This window comes from Manis javanica, chromosome 2 (assembly GCF_040802235.1).
Source record: "Manis javanica isolate MJ-LG chromosome 2, MJ_LKY, whole genome shotgun sequence".
Taxonomy (NCBI): domain Eukaryota; kingdom Metazoa; phylum Chordata; class Mammalia; order Pholidota; family Manidae; genus Manis; species Manis javanica.
The window spans coordinates 14907839-14928016 of NC_133157.1; the positions used below are offsets into that span (position 1 = coordinate 14907839).

Genomic DNA, 20178 nt, shown 5'->3' on the forward strand with positions numbered 1-20178 from the left:
TTGTAGATCTTTATGAACCCTCCTAATCTTTTTCAGGTACTTCCTCTTTATTTAAATTGATGGCAATTTTTTTCAGCAACTAGTCTTCATAGAATCTTTCCACGGAATTCAAATTAGTTTCCACAGAGAAAGCTCAGAGTTCATTGATTTATTTGACTTTCATTTCCATGATTTAAGGCTAGCAAATAAATACAACCTGCAAAGCAGAAGCAGGTTTGGGAACAAAAGAGAACTGACTTTCCGTAAACATACCTGTTTACTTGTTACTTGGAGGGAGCAGAAGTATGTGGGCTTTGAAGGGACTCAACCAACCCGCCATGAGTAGTCAGCATCCTGCGAGCGCCACACACCCCGGTTGCTGTGTGTCAACTCACTTATATGGAGGTCGATTATACAAGCTTGTCCTGAAACAGAAGCTTATTTCTATTAACTTGCCACTATTAATGGAGCGATTGTCCAAGGTCATAGAGTAAGAAAAAAAATGATAATAATCACTAACATGTAATGATCATTTATTTTGTACCAACCTCAATTTTAAATGCCTTACATATATATACTCATGGCGTCCTTATAACAACCCTATAAAACAGATTCTGTTATGCTTCTCATTGTATAAACATAGTTTGAATTGCAGCAAAATAGATCCCTGTTGGAAAGACTGGAGAATCCTTTTCCTCGTTGCCTGGATTATTCTATTCACTCCTTAAATTTTGACTCAAACTCCCATTTCTTAGGGATGCTTGCCCTGATACACTGGGCTATTTTGCACTGTCCTGCAGTATGTCTTTACTGCATTTTTTTCTAACATTTGGCACATTTTCAACTGTGTGCTTGATCACACAGTTGAGGACTTCCCCTACTTGACCACAAATTCCATGAGGGCAGCAACTGTTTTTCTTGCTCATCATGTAGCCTCCCATCCCCCACAGTGACAGGTAAAGTCAGATAATGACACAGCATTTGCCGAACTGAAGTGAGGGAACAGTTGAGATGCCAGTTGAGGGATGATGATGCTTTGAACTTGGGATGGAGAGAATAGTTTTCCATTCCAGAGAACAATATACTTATGAAGAATGGAATGTGAGGTTAATTTCATCCAGAAATGAGAAATGAGAAATCAGAGTGAGCACATAAATCAAGATGAAATACATGGGCTTTCGAACCAGACAGTGCGGTGTTAAATCCCAGTGAGCTGTGTATTCAGTGTCCTCTGTCCTTAAATGTTGTCATCTGTAAAATGAGGATAGTAATATTACCTTCCACACAGACTTATTGTGAGGATTACCCAGGATATGTGCAGTGTTCTTAGCATATAGTAGGTGTCAACAAATAGTAGTTCTTAGGGTAATTGTCCTTATTGAATAAGATTAGACTAGTGTGTTGAGATGAAATTATGGAGGGACTGAGCACCTAGCTGTGGAGTTTTTGTATTATCATTTAGGTGATGAGCGGCCATTAGAAAAATGAATTAGAAGGACTGCCATGGTTTAGTAAATCCTCTCTGGTGCCATTTGAAATCTGAACACAAGAATCAATGGAATCTCTCTCCCAGATGTAAAAGGATTCAGTATTTTTTCCCTGTGTTGACATGAGCTTTACCACAGATTTAAGGATTAGAGCATAGTCCTCAAATTGGAGTGGGTATCACAGTCGCCTGGAGGGCCTTTTGAACACAGATTGCTGGGCCCCAGCCCCACAGTTTCAGATTCAGTAGGTCTGGGATGCATTCTAGGTCCTAGGTGACACTGCTGTGCTGGTCTGGGGACCACACTAACCTGGATCATAAATATGGGCTCACTTCACTATAGGTGCACTTGGTAGCAATCAAGCTAAAGTGAATTCCCCTAACTGAATTCTAAATCTATTGTGACAGAGAAAAAGGAGGTAGTGTCTGTGATTGAGTACATATATGAAATGGTGAATTAAAAAGAAAACAACTAAGTAGGGAATGGGTCATGTGCATGTTTTTCAAACTTACTTGGTCAAAGAACCCCTCTTGAAGTTTGAAGAAACTTCTGGGTTGCGTAGTACCCAGCCTTGGAAAAGAGTGGTTTACAGCAGATTAAGAGGCAGTGGTCTGGCTTGTTTGGCATGGTACCACAGGCTGGGATTTCCCTCCCTGTCAGTGTATCCTCATCCTTCAGCTAGTTGTCTTTGAGTTGAGTTTCTAACACCTTCTGCTTAAGCAGATGCTAATGGCTTTATATCCCAGCAGGTACCACTCGTGCTGAGAGGTGGCATGACTGCTAACCAGCAGCAGCCAAAATAACAGCAGGAAGATACTCAGTTTCTGTTATAATTAGGAAATAAATTTACCCCATTTGGTTTAGGGACATTGCTAACCTTACAAAGTCAACTATTACTAAGGCAGGTTTTTATTTTTTATTTTGCAAAGGGCTTCCACACCAATGATCTTATCCGATCCTTACAATAACCTATAGTATAATAATAACCTTACTAACCTAGGGGAGCCACAGCAAGGATTAGTCTCCCCATTTACAGGTGAGAAAACTAAGCCTCCCAGAAATCAATGACTGGCCCAACCTTATGAAATAATATTCCTTCTTCTGTTGCCATTCTGCATAGGCATAGTTCTTTGTTCTTGTCAAAGAATATTTACATTATATTTATACTGAATTTTCATTCATTCATTCATTCAACAAATACGTAGTGCCTATGAAGTGCCAGGAATGATGCAAGGGGCAGTAGTAGAGTGGTGAATGGGAGAGAGTACCTCTGTTCACAGAGAGCTTGGAATCCGGCAGATAAATTAAAACTGGCACAGGGCCAGCCCTGCACGGATGCTGTACCTTAGGAATTTGAGGCTCAGGGAGGCTAAATGACCTAAAATTATGAAATCATAAAATGTCATAACTGTCAGGGAACCTAAAAGGTCATCTAATCTATTCCTGTCATTTTATAAAAGAGCAAAATGAAACAGAGTGGTGAATTGTCTTGGCCAGAGCGACTGTATTAGTTACAGTTATTCTAACTATATTAGAGGCTTAAAGCAACACACATTATTCTCTTACAGTTTCCGTAGATCATGGGCATGGTACAGCTACCTACATCTCATAGGCAGAAATCAATGTTGAGGTTTTGGGGAAGAACCTACATCTAAGCTCATTCAGTTCCTTGTGGTTGTAGGACTGAGGTCACTGTTTCCCTGCTGTTTGTTGGACAGGGTTTGCTCAGAGCTCCTAGAGGTTATTCTCCAGCCCTTGCACATGGACCCCCTCCATCTTCAAAGGAACAAAGGTGCAGCTAGTCCTTCCCATGCTCAGGATTTCTCAGGTTCTCTTTCTGGCCAACAGCCAGAGAAAACTTGTTTTTAAAGGGACACATCTGATTAGGTTAGGCCTGCTTAGATAATCTCCTTATATTTAGGTCAACTGTGCCAAATAACAGAACACAATCATGGCACTGATATCTTATCATAGTCACAGGTCCTGGGGATTACAGCCTGGAATTGTGGGGAGAGAGGGGGCATTTTTAGGATTCTGCCTGGTACAGTAACACAGCTTGATAGTGTTGGAATGGGGAAGAGATATTCTACATTCTCTTCGGGGCTCATGGTAGATTGTAGTTTGAATATCTGCTGCTATATATCAAACTGACCAACTTAAGGGCTTCAAGCCCCAATCCTTACATTATGTTCATGAATTTATGTCAGAATTGGTTGGGCAATTCTACTGTTCCACATGGACTTGACTTGAACTCACTCATTGGATATTCATCTAGAAGCTTGGGCAGGAACTTCCCTCTCATGTCAAGTACCTTAGCAGACACCCAGAAGGATGGGCTCAGCTGGGAAACACCCCGCACCCCCATCCAGGGTCTCCCCATGTCACCACTGAAGCAGGGTGGTCAGACGGCTTGTCAGTGGCCTCAGCATCCACAGAGGATTTTCCCAAAGGAGGTAGAGCTGCTAGTCTTTAGATCTGAGTCCATAAACTGTGTGCATCACTTCTGCCTTACTGTATTGGTCAAAGGAGCAGTGGAATCTGCCCAGATTCAAGGGGAGGGAGCACAGATCTCTTGTCTATGGGAGGAATGTCAAAGGATCTGGGGCCACCTCCCATATTAGTGTGTTTTTCACTTACTATAATACATTTTAGTACAGAGGGAATGCACTCTTCAGAGACCTTGTGAAGAAACATTGTGTAATACAAAGTTGCCCTTTAGAATGCTTGTCAATCAAGATTGTTGTTTAGAGGATTTAAGGTTGAAGCCCCTTGCTATGTGTTTCAACTGAGGTGCAAGTTTTGTTGTTTTGTTTTCTGGGAAGCTGGTTAAAGGGAGAGAATGTTCCATAATACTTATTATTTCATGGGTATATGGATAGTTGTAGGTACAGAAATGGAAAGGAAGAGCATTCTGCCAGTTGTAGAGTATTCTAATCATGAAGTAATTCCAAGTACATGTTCTGAAACTGGGGGACTAACTACAAGAAACAGCCGTGGGATTCCCTGTGACACAGACCTGGGCTAAAACTCCACTGATTACCTGACCTCCACGAACACCTTTCTGACCGCTGGACCATAGTGACATTCTGTGCCTCCTGGAATTAGTATCCGTTCTGAGACAGTTTTCAATAATCCTTGAGAAATGTGACTGTCTCCTCTGCCCCAGTGCACAGTCACCTGGGTAAAATGCCATCAGTCCTTTGGGAGAGGCTGGGGGAAAGAACAGTGTTCTTGTGTGGCAGGGTGTGAGGCCTTTCCTCACGGGGAAGATTCTGGCTCTCAGTTTCCAGAGACTACTTGTGTGACCTCAAGCAAGTCACATAACCTCTCTGGGCTCTGTTTCTCATGGACCTGGCCTTGTCTAAGCATCATTCAGCTGCAGGGTTCTGAAAATCTGTCACTCTAAACCCACAGACAGTGCCCCTTGGAGTAAATTGCTACTTTGATAATCCCCAACTTACTGATTTTTTTTGTGTATGTGTGTGTGTTTGGGGATCGGGGCAGGGAGAGGGTGGTGATTTGGTGACAAAGACTTATTCTGAGTATGTATTAAACTGTCCTATTAAGGAAGAGGTACAAGCCCGCAGATAACCCCAGGCTAGCTCAGGGCAGCTAGCTGTCAATCATGAAAGCCTACAAGTGCCCTCCCAACCACAGGGCAATAAAGCGTTTGTCTTTGGCATTTCTTTTCTGTTTAGGGGGGTAAAACAGGCAGACAGTGCTACCCCCGCAGGAATCCAGGGATGTACAGTGTGGGTGAGGGGCAGCAAGATGCACGCTGGCAGCTAAGCTTCACCCTGATGTGCAAGGTTTGTTCAAACCATCACTACGAGGCACATCTCCATTCCCGTCCCTGCTTGTCATTCTGTGTTTGTAGCAAGTAGGGCAGTTGACTCACTCAGCTGACGTAAGGCAAGAAAATAAGCATCTCCAGACCTTTTTCTGTTGTTTTTAGTTTTTTAGTTTTTTTTTTTTCTTCTTTCTCCGTGGGGCTCAGAAGTAGCTTCCTGTTCAGAATAGAATCTAGAGAGGCTCAGAGGGCTGAGTCAGAAATAGAACTAAGTTCTTACAATGTCTGTGGATAGCTCTTTATCCTCCTTCGGTGCCACTTCCCCGTTTTCCTCCCCAAACTCACCCTCCAAGTCAGCCAACAGACAGACTCACACATGGCTGAGCTATAATCCTAGTGACGTGACAACACCCTGGGGCCCTTCAGTAAGTCATGTCTCCTCTCTGAGCCTAGGTTTTCATATCATTGACAGAAGATGCATGATACCCTCTCTAGCCAACTCATGCCACAGAAAAACTGGGATGATAAAAAATAGAGAATAAAACAGAAGAGCTTTAAAAAGTTTAAAAGTATAGAAAGGAAAAGTATGGCTGCCTTATAGTAGTATTCTGACTATCTTAAAGGACAGTGTTTTGTGGAAGTGTTTTATTGATACAGTACAGACACACAGAAAGGGAGAATATTGTAAGTGTACAGCAAGATTGAATTTTCACAAAATGAATCCATGCATGTGACCAGCAGCACCCACATAAAAACACTGGGCTTGTCAGCCCTGAAGAACCCCCGTGCATCCTCTGCTGGGCACTACCAGCCTTTTTTCCCAGGGAATCACTCTTCTCATTGCTACGCCCACCGTGGCTCTGTTTTGCCCCTCTTGATATTGTATACTGACTTTCATAGAGACTTCTGGTTTTCCAAACTTGCTGGGCCAGTTTTCTCTCCTGCCAGTTGCATAGGAGAGCTTCCATTGCTCTACATCCTCACCCATACTTAGTGTCTGCTATCTTTTTTATTTTGATTGTCAATTTGATTGTAGCCATCCTGCTGCAGTGGCATCTCCTTGTGACTCTAACTGGCATTGCCCTGGTGACCGAAGTCACAGTGCTGACCTGGTCCCGACGATGAAGTGCAGTTTCCTGGGCTCCCTGGCCTTTTGAACAGCCTCTGTTATGAAGTGCCTGCTCATCTCATTCACCTGTTTTCCCTGTTGGTTATCCGACTTTTTCTTACCACTTTGTAGTTTTTTGTTTTTGTTTTTGTTTCTGGGAGAAATCCCATTTATTAAACAGTGTAGGGAGACCCTTCTCAGGAAAACAAAAATTGTGAGCAATTGCCTCAGCTCTGATTTAAAAAGACCCAGGAAGGCGTGGCAAACCTCAGGTGGCTTAAATGCCTTTGAGGAGCCCAGCATCCAGTCAGCAGAGAAGGTGTGTATGTGATACAAATCCAGTCTTTGATTGGCTAACATTGTAGCAAATATAGTCTCTAACTAAAGGGTTGTCTTTTTACTCTGGGGTTGGGATCTTTTGATGAATATCTTTTTATCTTAATAAATCCCTATTAATCATGTTTTTCTTTTACTGTGAGCTGTGTGAAGGAATCTTTGCCCCCTCTGATATAATGATGCTCCCCTGTTCTTCCTCTAAAAGATGTTTTGTTGATATAGGTATTTATTATTATTATTATTATTATTATTATTATTATTTTATTTTTCACACTTAGATCTGTAATCTACTTGTCAATGATTCAGGGGCACAGAAGAGATTGTGTGTCAAGAAGAGGTTTTAGTGCTGCTACTTTAATATCGATATTCAGCTGACCTAGTGACAGGTATTGAATTCCTTCCCTGGAGTCTGCAATCTATAATTACTTATTTTGAAGGGACCATTTTGTATCTGAGTTCAAGAGGAACACCACAGTAGTTGCTCTTCATGAGAGGTAGTGTGCACATACTTACACACATCATCCTACCTGCTACTCTAAAGGACTGTAATATCGCTCCATTCTGTAGTTGCAAAAACTAGAGCTTAGAAAGGACAAGCAATTAGCTCAAGGTTAAATAATGAGTTGCAGCACTATGATTCAATACCCGGTCTTTTCTGACTCTAAAGCCCACAGCTAGCTTGTTCTTCAGGCCTCACAGTGACAGCGTTCTGGAGATGGTGAGTAACCAGTGAGACTAGGCTATTAAGCTATAATCAACTGGGCTGTTCTAGTAACTGAGGAGAATATTTTTACCTGAAACATTTACAAAACAGTTATTTTTTGCCATCAGTAACAATAATGGTTAATGGTCAGTCGTGACTTCCCTTCGCTGCAAATCTCCCAGGAACTTCGAGTATCTGACTCCAGCTCTGAAGAGAAGGTGTAAGGTAGGCATGACTTGGTCCATTTGACAGATGAGGAAGCTGAGGATCAAAGAGGTGAAGTGTATTACTTATCCAAGGTCAAACAGCAAGGTCAAATATCCAAAGCCAAGTAGTGGTAGAGCAGGGTCCAGCATGTAATTGACTCCCACACCTCTGCTCACCCCACCTCTGGCCAGATCATTGCTCTAGATGACCATTGTACTTCAGGGTTATGTCCACTTGACCTGATTAGCCCTTTCTGACTTCCTAGCCTTTTGGTCTGAGTCTCATCTTCCTGCCTGATAACTGCAGTGGAGGAATGAAACATTCTTGCAGCCCCCAATCTGGGAGCTTCCCATTGCTTTTCTTAGCCTGTGTGTCAGCTGAAAGAAGGCTTCTGGATCCTTCTTTCACTTGCCTCTAGCACATCCATGCCCCAGAGCAAAATACTGAATTTGAATATGCAGCTGATGTTGCCTGTCACCTCCTTCCAGACACAGAATTGGGTAATTGCAAAAATTGTTTCATAATCCTCCCCAGTTAAGCTCCTGACAACTTAATTTCAAAGGCTCCCTTGGATTTTTGCATTCCTTCTCTCCCCATTCCTCCTCCTACCCTCTACCTCTGCCCTCTGCAAACACCTACTGCCTTCACTGCACAATTCCAAACTGGACACCTTCATCATCGCAAGGGGCCGCAGAAGGGTTTTGTTTTTTTTGGTCTCTCCGTATTGTTGTAAGCTGTTTAATGAGGCTCTGACGTCATGTGAAGAACTGAGAGAAGAAGGGAAAATAGTAAGTTATTAAGACAATAAGAGAAACTCAAAGAGGGCAGTGATCAAAAGCTAAATAGTTCTCTGGGAAAATGATTAACACAGAGTGGGTCTGACAGCCAGTTATTCATACAAGCACATCCACACACCAAGGCTTCTTCCTGCCGAGCCCCGAGCTTTCTGACACCACTGATGTACTCACCTGGAATCAGCACTGCCCTGTAACATGCACATACACGTGTGTGCACACACATGCTCATGCAGAGTCATACACGGCGCAGCCAGAACACAGTTCATCATCAGAAACCTAAAACAACTGCTTGTCTTCCCAGTCTGTGGTCTACAGGGTGCACGTTTCATGGAGTCTCACAGAATCACTCAGATACCATTATAATGTCAAAAAAAAATGCCAAGGAAGCAGCACAGGGCATAATAAAAAAATATTTCAGAACTCCAATTTCTTCTTCTTTTTTCATTTCCTCTCCACTTTTAAATAAACACCCCTGGTAGGCAAATGGGAGATATGGATTATAGTTTTCTGTTTCAGCCTAGATTCTGGTCCCCCCCCCCCCGCTCTCCTTGGCACTCAATCTGTATGATCTTCCCTAAAATGCCACTGGCCCAGCACTGCATTCCTGTCTTGGGCAAAACCTCCAATTAAAATCAGCAGGGAGGTTGCTTGAATTAGGAATTCCAGCCAGGGCCCCCCACCTGGGTGGTTCTGAACGGGAGGTGTGTGCCTTTGAAGGCACTGATGGGGAGCCCTGGGTGGCACAGCCTCTGCCCTCCACATGACGAGCAACTCCAGCTGTGTCACTGGGAGACCTGTCAGGTTGCCAGAAAATCCTGGAAGAGGCAACGGCAGAGCCTGCAGGGGAGCGGTGGGGGTGCCCCCATGGCCCAGGGCCCAGCCTGTCTTCCAGCCTGGGTTTTAGAGGGTAGGGGAAGTACAGCAGAGAATGGAGGGAACCCTGCGTTTGCATCCAGAAATCCTGAGTTCTGGTCTGCTTCGTCCATGCTGTGGGATCATGGCAAAGTCACAGTCCCTCCCTTGCCCTCAACACCATCTCAGTAGAATGGAAATCACAAAGGAGTTCTAGCTCATGGGGTTGCTGTGAGCCTAAAGGGATAACTGCCGTGATATACAAGGACTCAAGAAACATTGGTCCTCCGCCTGAGCGACCATGTGTCAACGTTCAGGTCTAAGCCTGAGGGAGATGCTTGCAGGGTCTCTACTCCTGCGGTCCAGCCTGGTTCATGTGGAGCTGCGGTGGAAGCCTACCAGTCGGGCTCCAGGGCTTTCCAGCTTTAGAAATAAACATGCAGCCTCCTGCCCTCCTTCCCCCTTCCCTCCCTCCTCTCAGCCCCCCATCAGAATAAATTGAAACCTCATCCGACAGAAATATGCTGATTTGGATGTAGGAGAGTTCAGCTTTGGTTGCAAACAGAAGATGCTCTGGATCCCCAGGGACCAAGAAAGGCATTTTAAAACTTGGTCCTGAGTGGCGCACACAGACTGCCTTGCAGGGGGGCTGTGTTGGTCCTTTGTGGGACCCTCCCTTCTGGAGCCAGCCCCTTAAGTCACTCCTCTGTTGTCAGGGTTGAGACAGGCTGTCGCCCGCTAGCCTGGGAAATGGTATTTATAGATCACGGTCCCTCCTACCCTGGTCCCCAACCTCTCCCTGAGCCCTGGTCGGTGAGGTCCAATTATCTGTGAATGGAGGAGAGGGATCCTGGCAGGTCCAGAGGAAGCAAGGAATGTGATAATAGGCCCTTCACATGCTCAAACTTTCAGTATTTTTCCATTATTTCTGATTTATTTCTCTTCCTGTATCCTGCTTCTTTCTTGCTTGCTTCATTGTTCTAATTTGACATTATGGGACATAGCAGCAAGGGCGCCGATGCTGGAGTTAGAGAGCCTGGTGTGTGATGCGGTGGGGCTTGGTGATCTCGGACAAGCTGTCTCGTTCCTTGGGGCCTCGGTGTCTCCATCTCTGATGCAAGCTGCGCGGGGAGGGCCTCTAGCACAATGCCGGGCACACAGTGAGAGCTCAATAGCCATAAAGCACTGATGCCCTTGGCTGGTTTAGGCTGCTGCCTACAGTACAGGCATTGCAGGGGTTCTGAATATCAGTGATTATTAACCAGAGCTCTCGCTGGCCATGGAGAAGGTGCAGGAGATAAATCTGACTTATGGGGATTCTTCACTATTGGAAGTTGCTTCTGTTAAGAACAAATACAAAACTGGAATGAAAAGACTTGTTTTTCTGGTTTTGCCCTTCTCCTCAAAAGGAAGTATTAAAAAGCAAAGGAAGGTCCACTGACCTTGGGAATGCAGGCTCACTCACGCTGCTCCCCCTGTCTGACACCCCAGCCCCTGCCTCTTCATTAAAGGCTAGCTTTGCCCTCAGATGGCCCATCCAGGGCCACGCTCCTTGGATCTGCGAGTCACAGCAAATGCAGGCTTGGCTGAGTTCTTCCTTCCTGCCTTATCCCCTCTAGTTTCGTCCCGTCCCATTCTGCTTTTCCAGGTGGTTCCTTCGGCACTGCCCGGTCTGCTCATCTAGGTCAGGCCATCGCTCCTGTCTTACCAGCCTTCCCCATGCTCTCCCTTGCTCTTCCGTTTTCTCTCTCCTCTTTCCCTGGGCCTCGCGCTCCCTGCGCCCCACCTCCCTGCCGCCACCTCCCTCTCACTCCTCTTGCTGTATCATTAATGCCTTCTTTGATACAGCCCACAACCTCATGATTATTCCGAGGTCAGGAGATGCAGGTGCCATGCAGCTCGCTAATGCGCCTCAGAGGGCCTCTGTCCCCAGTCCCTCCCGCTCGACAGGGCTGGAATCCTAATTTGCCACTAGTCCCTTTGCTTATTGCACCATCACCACGAACTTTCATCTTTTTCTTTCCCCCCACGGAGGATTCTGAGAGTTCATCCACAATGAGGCATTGATTCAAGGAGTGGGGGCTACTGTCCCGACAAAGGGTCCCAATGATGAGACACGAGAAAGGGGGCGCTCTGCGGGGTTATAGAATGCCTCGCAGATGGGAACAGAGGAGCTCTAAATGGGGTACTGTCCTTGTCACTTGGAGAGGGAGTGGCAGGGGCAAGTGTGGGCCATTTGAAAGAGGCATTTTGAAATAACGCCCTCATCAGATGGAACCACGCAATCAGGGACGTGTGGCAGGTCCCTGCAGCTCACAAAAATACCGGATGACTCATAGCCAATATTCAGTCAATGTTCTGCTTCGGGAGGTGGGAGCTGCCTAGCTCATTACTATTCCAGCTCCGTTTCCTGAAGGCTGGGCCTGCTGCTGTTCTCCAGGCTGTAATAGGATTGGTCTCGCCGAGCAGACTGGGGAGGTCTGTTTCTGTGTGGGTGGATGGTATCGAACACTAATACTGCAGTCCAGAGTGGGGAAGAGAAGTTGCTTTTCTTTTTTTTTTAATGAAAAGTGAGAAGGAAAACATTAACTTTGTTCATTCATTCATTCACTCATTCATTCATTCAGCAAACATTAATAGGACAGGTGCTGGGCTAGGTGCTCAGGAAAGGAGGGATCACCCCTTTCAAGCCTCAGAGCTTTGGACGGGAGACTGACAAGAAAACCAGGGGTTTCAACGCAGTGTTGTGAGAGAGGTTTTATTGCCAGGAGCGGATTTTAAAGGCAGAGCAGTTTGGAGGAGCACACTAATTACTCCCCCATTTTCTCTCAGCTGATAAGCAACTCATTTAAAGCAAAGCATTCTGGGAAGCTGCTTCAGCAGTATCCATTTTCAAATGTCTCACATAACGAAATGGTTTCCCTCCAAGTCCAGAGAGATAATGAAATCCCGAGAGTGTCTCAATACCTTCAAAGGACTGAATAGCTTATTCTCTGGAATAAGAGTACTTATTACTATTACTACCTTCAGTTTATGCCAGGCTCTGTGCTAAATGCTTTAAAATATATGATCTCACTCAATCCTCTCACCCGCCATATGGGATGGGCCTTATTAGTCTCATTTTAGATATGGATACTGAGGCTTGAGACACAGTGTGACTTGTTCCTGGTTACAGAACTGAGCTTTGAATTCAGTGCTGCTGGGGCCAATGCACATGCTTTTGACATGAAGCTCTCCTGCCCACCTCATGGTTCCTGGGCTTGGCAAGAGTGGTTCAGCAGTGGAAGGGATAGAACAGATGGGTTGCAACACTGCCTGTACGATGCAAAAGGGCTTCTGCTTCCAGCTTCCCAGAGTGGGGATCAGTAACCACTGCCACCATCAATATATTCCAGTGTATGACAGCCTTAAGAAAGGCTTTCTTGACTCTTGCTTGACACACAGTGAGAAAAGCCATAGCTGTGAGCCAGGAGACTTCCCTATTCACTCACTGTACAACCTTTGAGTCCATCGTTCCTCCTCTGAGCCTCTCTTGCCATGTCTATAAAATGGAGCTGAGGCTCCCTTTGCAAGAATAACAAGAAGTAACTTTTATCGAGCCCTTAATACCTACCAAGTTTGGGGCTAAGCCTTCACATAAAAATTCATGTAATCCTCACAACAGCCCTGTGTGGAGGGATGATCAGAAAGGTGAAGGAAACTGCCGAGCATCACCTCAGCTTGTAAGTGTGGAAGTCGGGATTTTAAACAATCTCTGACGAGCCTCATGTCCCAAGCTATTTTCAGGGTATTGTTGTGAGGCTCAAGTGAGAAAATGGGAGTGAGTGTGCCCTGTGCAGGGCAAAGAGTGCTAGATTCGTCCCGTCCCATTCTGCTTTTCCAGGTGGTTCCTTCGGCACTGCCTGGTCTGCTCATCTAGGTCAGGCCATCGCTCCTGTCTTACCAGCCTTCCCCATGCTCTCCCTTGCTCTTCCGTTTTCTCTCTCCTCTTTCCCTGGGCCTCGCGCTCCCTGCGCCCCACCTCCCTGCCGCCACCTCCCTCTCACTCCTCTTGCTGTATCATTAATGCGTTCTTTGATACAGCCCACAACCTCATGATTATTCCAAGGTCAGGAGATGCAGGTGGGATTATTTGTAGCACAGAAGACAGCTGAGGGGTGGCTCGCCCAGCAATAAGGGGGGATGAGAGGCTGCTAAGCTCACCGCCTTACATATTGTTACTGTTCTCCTGTTGCTTATCTGATGGAATATCTGTCTTCATTGGAATGTCGTAGTGGGTGAAATCTGGGCACAGGCTTGGGTAGCGTTTATACGTTGAGGGGCAGCGGGAAGGGACACCTAGAGATAGATGTTGTCACACAAATTTCATGGAACTGACGGTTTGGTACTCTGGCAAAATGGGGAAGTTACATCTTTCTTACATGTTTTGAAAGCTACTGTGGAGATCATGTAAGATGATACATATGGAAGCACTAAGTCATCTCTAGAGATAGTATAAAATGTAATTAGGTTTTGTGGAAGTTGCTGGATGTTATATAACCTCACAGGAGGAGTCTGTGAAGGGGGATCACCCATTTGACACAGAGTAAAAGAAATGACCCCTAAGTTCTCTACTGCTGATTTTTTACAAGCGGTTGTCAACTCCGCAGCAGTGTTTTGACTTTAGACACTTGAATTTCCTGACTCAAACTTCTCTGGGGCCAAAGTATAATGGAATCATGGAGTTGGAAGGGCCCCAAAGAACATTTTCTCAAAACCCTTCACTTTACAGTCGAGGACACTGAACATCAGGAGGGTAATGTGCAATGTCATATGGCTGGTCTGTGACATTACAAGCGATTACAGTATAATTCTTACAATTTATACTCAGTGCTCTTTCTGTGATAACTGTTCTTCCCAGTCCTTTCACTCTGTGGCAGCTCCACTTCGTATTATCAGTTGGATAACCACAGTCCACCCGTAGTTAACTTTCTCCATTTTTCCCTCTATCCTCCAGGACAATTCAGCAGTGGCTTGCACGGGTCCAGTCGCTTCTTTACTGCAATGAGAATGGGTTTTGGGGGACCTTCCTGGAGAGCCAGAGAAGCTGCGTGTGCCATGGCAGCACCACGCTGTGCCAGCGCCCCATCCCCTGCATCATAGGTGGGAACAACAGCTGTGCCATGTGCAGCCTGGCCAACATCTCACTCTGCGGCTCCTGCAACAAGGGCTACAAGCTGTACCGAGGTCGCTGCGAACCACAGAACGTGGACTCGGAGCGGAGTGAGCAGTTCATCAGCTTCGAGACAGACCTGGACTTCCAGGACCTGGAGTTGAAGTACCTGTTGCAGAAGATGGACTCGCGCCTCTACGTCCACACCACCTTCATCAGCAACGAGATCCGCCTTGACACTTTCTTTGATCCCCGGTGGCGCAAGCGCATGTCCCTCACTCTCAAGAGCAACAAGAACCGCATGGACTTCATCCACATGGTGATCGGCATGTCCATGCGCATCTGTCAGATGCGTAACAGCAGCCTGGACCCCATGTTCTTTGTCTATGTCAACCCCTTCAGCGGGAGCCACTCGGAGGGCTGGAACATGCCCTTCGGGGAATTTGGCTACCCGCGCTGGGAGAAGATCCGTCTCCAAAACAGCCAGTGCTACAACTGGACTCTCTTGCTGGGCAATCGGTGGAAAACGTTTTTCGAGACGGTCCACATCTACCTACGTAGTCGGACTCGGCTACCTACCCTACTGCGTAATGAGACTGGCCAGGGCCCTGTGGACCTGTCCGACCCCTCCAAGAGGCAGTTCTACATCAAGATCTCGGATGTGCAGGTGTTCGGGTACAGCCTGAGGTTCAACGCGGACCTCCTTCGAAGTGCCGTGCAGCAGGTCAACCAGTCCTACACTCAAGGCGGCCAGTTCTATTCCTCTTCATCCGTGATGCTCCTCTTGTTGGATATTCGGGACCGAATTAATCGCCTGGCCCCTCCTGTGGCCCCGGGGAAACCCCAGCTGGACTTGTTCTCCTGTATGCTGAAACACCGCCTGAAACTGACCAACAGCGAGATCATTAGGGTGAACCACGCCTTGGACCTCTACAACACCGAGATCCTCAAACAGTCGGACCAGATGACAGCCAAACTTTGTTAGCCTGGGACTCCTTGCCATGGACTTTTTCTCTTTTGTTGTACAAACAGAACAGAACAAAGCAAAGCAAAAGAAAACAAAAATTTGTAAAATGTAATATTCAAAGAAGGAAAATCTTCGTTCGTTGGAAACTGAAATGTTCTAGCAACTGTATAAAACCGTTGGGCATGTTTGTTATTTCTATACTCTGTCATGAAGAAGGGTCTCAGCCTTTTGAGGCGCTTGGAGGAAGTGGCTTCTTAGGCCTCAGGTGCTGTCTTGAGGGGGGGGAAAAGGGAGAGCATATGCAATGAATTGTAAAGATCTCTGCTGTGCAGGTGCTAAGATTAAACACTAAAAAGAAAGAGAGATATATGTAATGTACAACCGACACTGCCATTTTTCCTTGTGGGAGGAAATGGACATAGATAAAGAAGATATTTCTTCGGTTATAATTTCTTCCTGCTTTATGCTTCATTCCTTGTGGTTCTTTGTCTCTTCTCATACATGGGTGGGGATGCTGTGACGGTGCTGTCTTACCCATACAGCTTTCTTTCATTCTGAGTAAACTGAAACTAATTGAAGCTGGACAATAGGTGGGATTGGGGACAGAATCATAAATGTAACACAGGGTGCTGAAATAGTGAAGAACTTTAGGAATCACCCATCAAACTCCTTGATTTAGCTTGTGAAATAGGGTCAGAGAGAAGAGGCATGCCCGTGGCCACAAGGAGATACTGCCTGAATGAGGATTTGAACTCTGTCTTCTGATCCCCTTGGCGGTGCCGTTCCTGCTAAATCACAGTGGTCACTTTTGTGTTTTCTCCTCCAGCCAAACTGCCAAGAGACAAGTATTTTTTCAGTCAGTCTCAGATTGTTCTGATAGCTTTCACTCTCTTGATCAAGAAGTCCTACTTTCTCCAAAAAGAAATAGTATCAGATTTCTTAGAAATGCCTTGCATAGTAAATTTGAGTTTGAATAAAAATAACCAAAATAAAATGAAACAGGGCAGGCTCTAATATTGCCAGGCAGACTTCCCCAAGTAAATATGTTTAAAAAAAAAGATCCTTTGATTAACTCCAAATGCACAAAAATGAACTAACACACCATTTCTTCGGCAACTGTGAAAGCTGAGAAGCCTGTGTGGGACTTGGGGGATTACATTGAAAGGAGAGACTCAAGAGAGAACTCATTTCAAAGCACTCCTGTAGAGGGCACATATCTTCTCTTTGTCTCCAGGAACTTCATGTTTATCTTTTTGCTAAGGGGGTACTTTGCTAGAGGTGCTTCTGGGCATCCAGATATTTTCTGTATTGGCAGAGAAACATTATTGTAAGTTTTAGGATTGGAAGAGAAAATAGAACGCCTCAGGTCTAAACTTCTGCCCAATGCAAATTTCCTCTTTACCATCCTAGGGAGATCACCGTTGTTCATTGACTGCACCATGCCAGGGACAGGGAGCTAATTAGCTCTATCTTCTGTAGTCCTTGAATTCCTCTTTAATTGAAGGGGAGCAATAGTGCTCATTTTAAGCTTGTGTTGTAAAAAAAATCTAATTATTAGCTATTTCTTCCATACCTTGACCAGCTTTTGCATACCTCCCATCCAATGGTTCCAGTTCTGGTATGTGCTTTTTTCTCTCGTTAATGCTATCCTAGATGTAATACAAAGACCTATCTCAGGGGTCACCAGAGTCTGTGGTACTATGACTCAAAGAGAATACCATCCCCAGTATAATTTATTTTAAGATGAAAGGAGGAGAGGGTGTCAGTGCACGAGGTAAAGAATTCCTAGTTTATTTGTGTGTTTTGGGGGAAGGATTCTTTTTTTTTTTCCATAGTGGTAAATACCAACTTTAATGTTTTAGTTTTTAGTATGAACTAACGTGTATTTTGGTAACAACTTGAACACTTAATGTGCACTTCACAGTAGCATAGTTTTTTAGACCTCAGATTTTGAGAAGATTCTGTGCTCATTTAGATTAGAAATTCTTCATGTCAGAGGTTACACAACACCTATCCATCAAGCAGAAGATTTTACAGAAGGTCAATAAATCATCAAACATCTCTTCAAAATGTAGTAGATGAATGGAGAGTGTCAGAAATATGAACATTTATAAGGAAATTGCCCATGCTTTTGTGCCACTCACAAATTAATGCAAAATACAGACATGTGAACCAATTTAAAAATAAGCAATAATTACAGCACACCATGATGAGTGTTATTGTGGGGTCAGGCATGCAGAGAGCAGCCCTGAATCAGTTATTAACTGTGTTCATAGTTGGTGGAGTCTTTATATGGACATGTTCATTTTGAGTTTTGAAAATGAGTAAGGATGTGGGCAAATAGCAAGGAGTAGAAGGGCCAAAAGAACAGAGAACGCAAAAACATGAAGATATAAATGTGAATGGTGTCTCTGAGAATCAGTTAAAATAATAGCCTTAAAATGTTGTCATTGAAAATGGTAAGCCAACCAAGGGGACTGAAGATTTTGACTCTACATGTGATGAAAGATCATCCATAATCTTTATAACTTGAAGAATGACTATAAGACTGATCATCTCTTGGTTGCTTCTTTTCTTTTTCCCTTTCATCTCTACCTTCCAAGCACTTCTCAAGACTCAAAATGTAATACCCCTTGTATTTGCATAGGACTTTACAGATTACTGGGCTATCTTCATATGCACTGTGCTACTTAATCCTGATCGCATTTCCATTAGGCCCTTCAACCTGAGTACTTTCCCAGACTTCACCAACTGTGTGTGTATAGGAAAAGCCTCTTCCCTTCATCTTGAAAATACTAACTCCATCACTTGATATTACAAAGAGAATACAGCAATGTCTAATGATTGGAAAGGTCAGGGAAGTAGAGAAATGTTCAAGGGTAGAGAAGGACTCAAAATATTTATTCAAAGGTGAAAGAAAACTACTTTGCTATAAAAGGACACAAAGTTCTGTGGATTTCCAAATGTCCCCTGCTTGGGTCTGGCCGTTTGAGCTAACAAGATTCTCCTCCAGCTGTGCAAAAGAAAAGCCTGAAGCCTTCAAGTGAGATTTTAATTCAATTAGTGTCTTACCAATTTGATGCAGCAACCAAGGACCTATGGTGTCTGATTAATATGCTGATGCAAAGGTAAAAGAGTGAACAGAATGCCCATTTGGATACAGCCTGGCAGCAAAGCGTGGCATTGCTATGGAAACCACAGAAGGCCATTAATTAGCTATCAAATAAAATCACTGGAAAATTCTGGACCCTGGCATATCTGCCCCCTTCAAAGGGGAGGGCAAGAAGAGGTCAAAGTAACAGCAAGGCTCCCGTCGGTAATTAGAATCATAGTTGCACAGAGATTACGTGTCACCAAGCGGAAGAAAGACTGGAAAGTAAGACAGGTTGATACAATAAGAGAAAGGAGGCTCCAGGATTATTCAAGTCCAAGAATATAATTTTAAATGTGGAGCATCTTGTTGGATTTTCTATGCTGATAAAATCACCTCAGTGACAAACATTTTCTCCTACTCTCTGCTCTCTGGAGAGAAAGTGAGAAAATAATATGGATCCACTAAATGGTGATAAATGATCAAGGCCAGAGATCACAGAGTCAAAGGGTGAGTAGGGACTTACTCCTGAAATTGTAGCTACAGAGTATAGAACTTTCAGATTAATAGGGGCAAATTTTTAAAAAACTAAAAATGCAGAAAAGGAGAAAAAGGAATCATTAAAATGAGTGGACACATAAACAGACGTAATAACAAAACTTACTACAGATAATCACAATAAATATAATTGAACAAAACTTGTCGGTGAAAAGATAGGGGTGAGAGTTTGAAAATAAAAGGGTGAAAAAAAGATCTACTAGGAAAATATTAACTAAAAGGAAGCTGATGTAGCAATGTTAAGAACAGCCGAAATAGATTTTAAAGCAAAATACATCATCAGGGTTGAAGTTGGTCAACTTAGCTGGAAAAATGGAAAGAGTGGACACAGAGCTATAGACTCGGGTCTAAATAGGGGTCATTAAGGATCAGGAAAAATTCAACTTTCAGCGATGAGAAGTTATGCTCAAAGTCATTCGACAAGTGCTGGACACTGACCATGATTATATAGTCCCCTTTTCACTATCTCAAGCATATGTTGGTCTAGAATCACCTGGCAAGTTAATGTAGTTCATACAGCAGAATCCTGCCCTCAAGGAAGGCAGTTTTTAACATAAACATCTTGGTAGAAATGGCAGTTATGGTCACTTTAATAAAACCCAACATATACTAAATACCAAATTTATTAATTAGATATATTCTAATAGATATATATTGTAAGTGCTGACTAAAAGCAAGGTCTCTACTGGAAAGTGATGAGCTTGGATGAAGGATGGGCAGGGATGCACTGATAAGGACTGCATCATCAGTGGGTTGAGTCTAGTGCACTGAAGCTGGTACAATGGTGCATGAAGTTTGAAGAAGAGAGTGTCTTAGTCAGTTCTGTCTGCTGTAACAAATAACATAGGCTGGAGGGCTTAGACAACAAACATTTGTTTCCCACAGTTCTGGAGACTGGGAAGTCCAAGACCAGGGCACCAGCAGACTTGGTATCTGGTGATAATCCACTTTCTGGTGCACAGAAGGCTGTCTCCCTACTGTGTCCTCACATGGCAGAAGGGAAAAGAACACTCTAGAGTCTCTTTTATAAGGGGACAAATCCCATTCATGAGGGCTCACTTTTCTACCTTCTAGTTCCATCACCTAGGGGCTTAGGATTTCAACATATGAATTTTGGGTGGTGAGGGGACAAAAGCTTTAGTCTATAATAA

The 20178-nt window shown here is 44.4% G+C and overlaps 1 protein-coding gene across 1 annotated transcript in view; it reads left to right on the forward strand.

Moving 5' to 3' along the window:
• The window catches only part of BRINP1 (BMP/retinoic acid inducible neural specific 1), a 173976-nt gene extending 158152 nt beyond the window's left edge, over nucleotides 1-15824 (forward strand). Inside the window, exon 8 of the mRNA XM_017664395.3 lies at nucleotides 14256-15824. Within this exon, the coding sequence (XP_017519884.1) occupies nucleotides 14256-15396 (1141 nt within the window). The 3' untranslated portion in view covers nucleotides 15397-15824. The remainder of the gene's footprint in view (nucleotides 1-14255) is intronic.
• Nucleotides 15825-20178: the final 4354 nt, after the last annotated feature.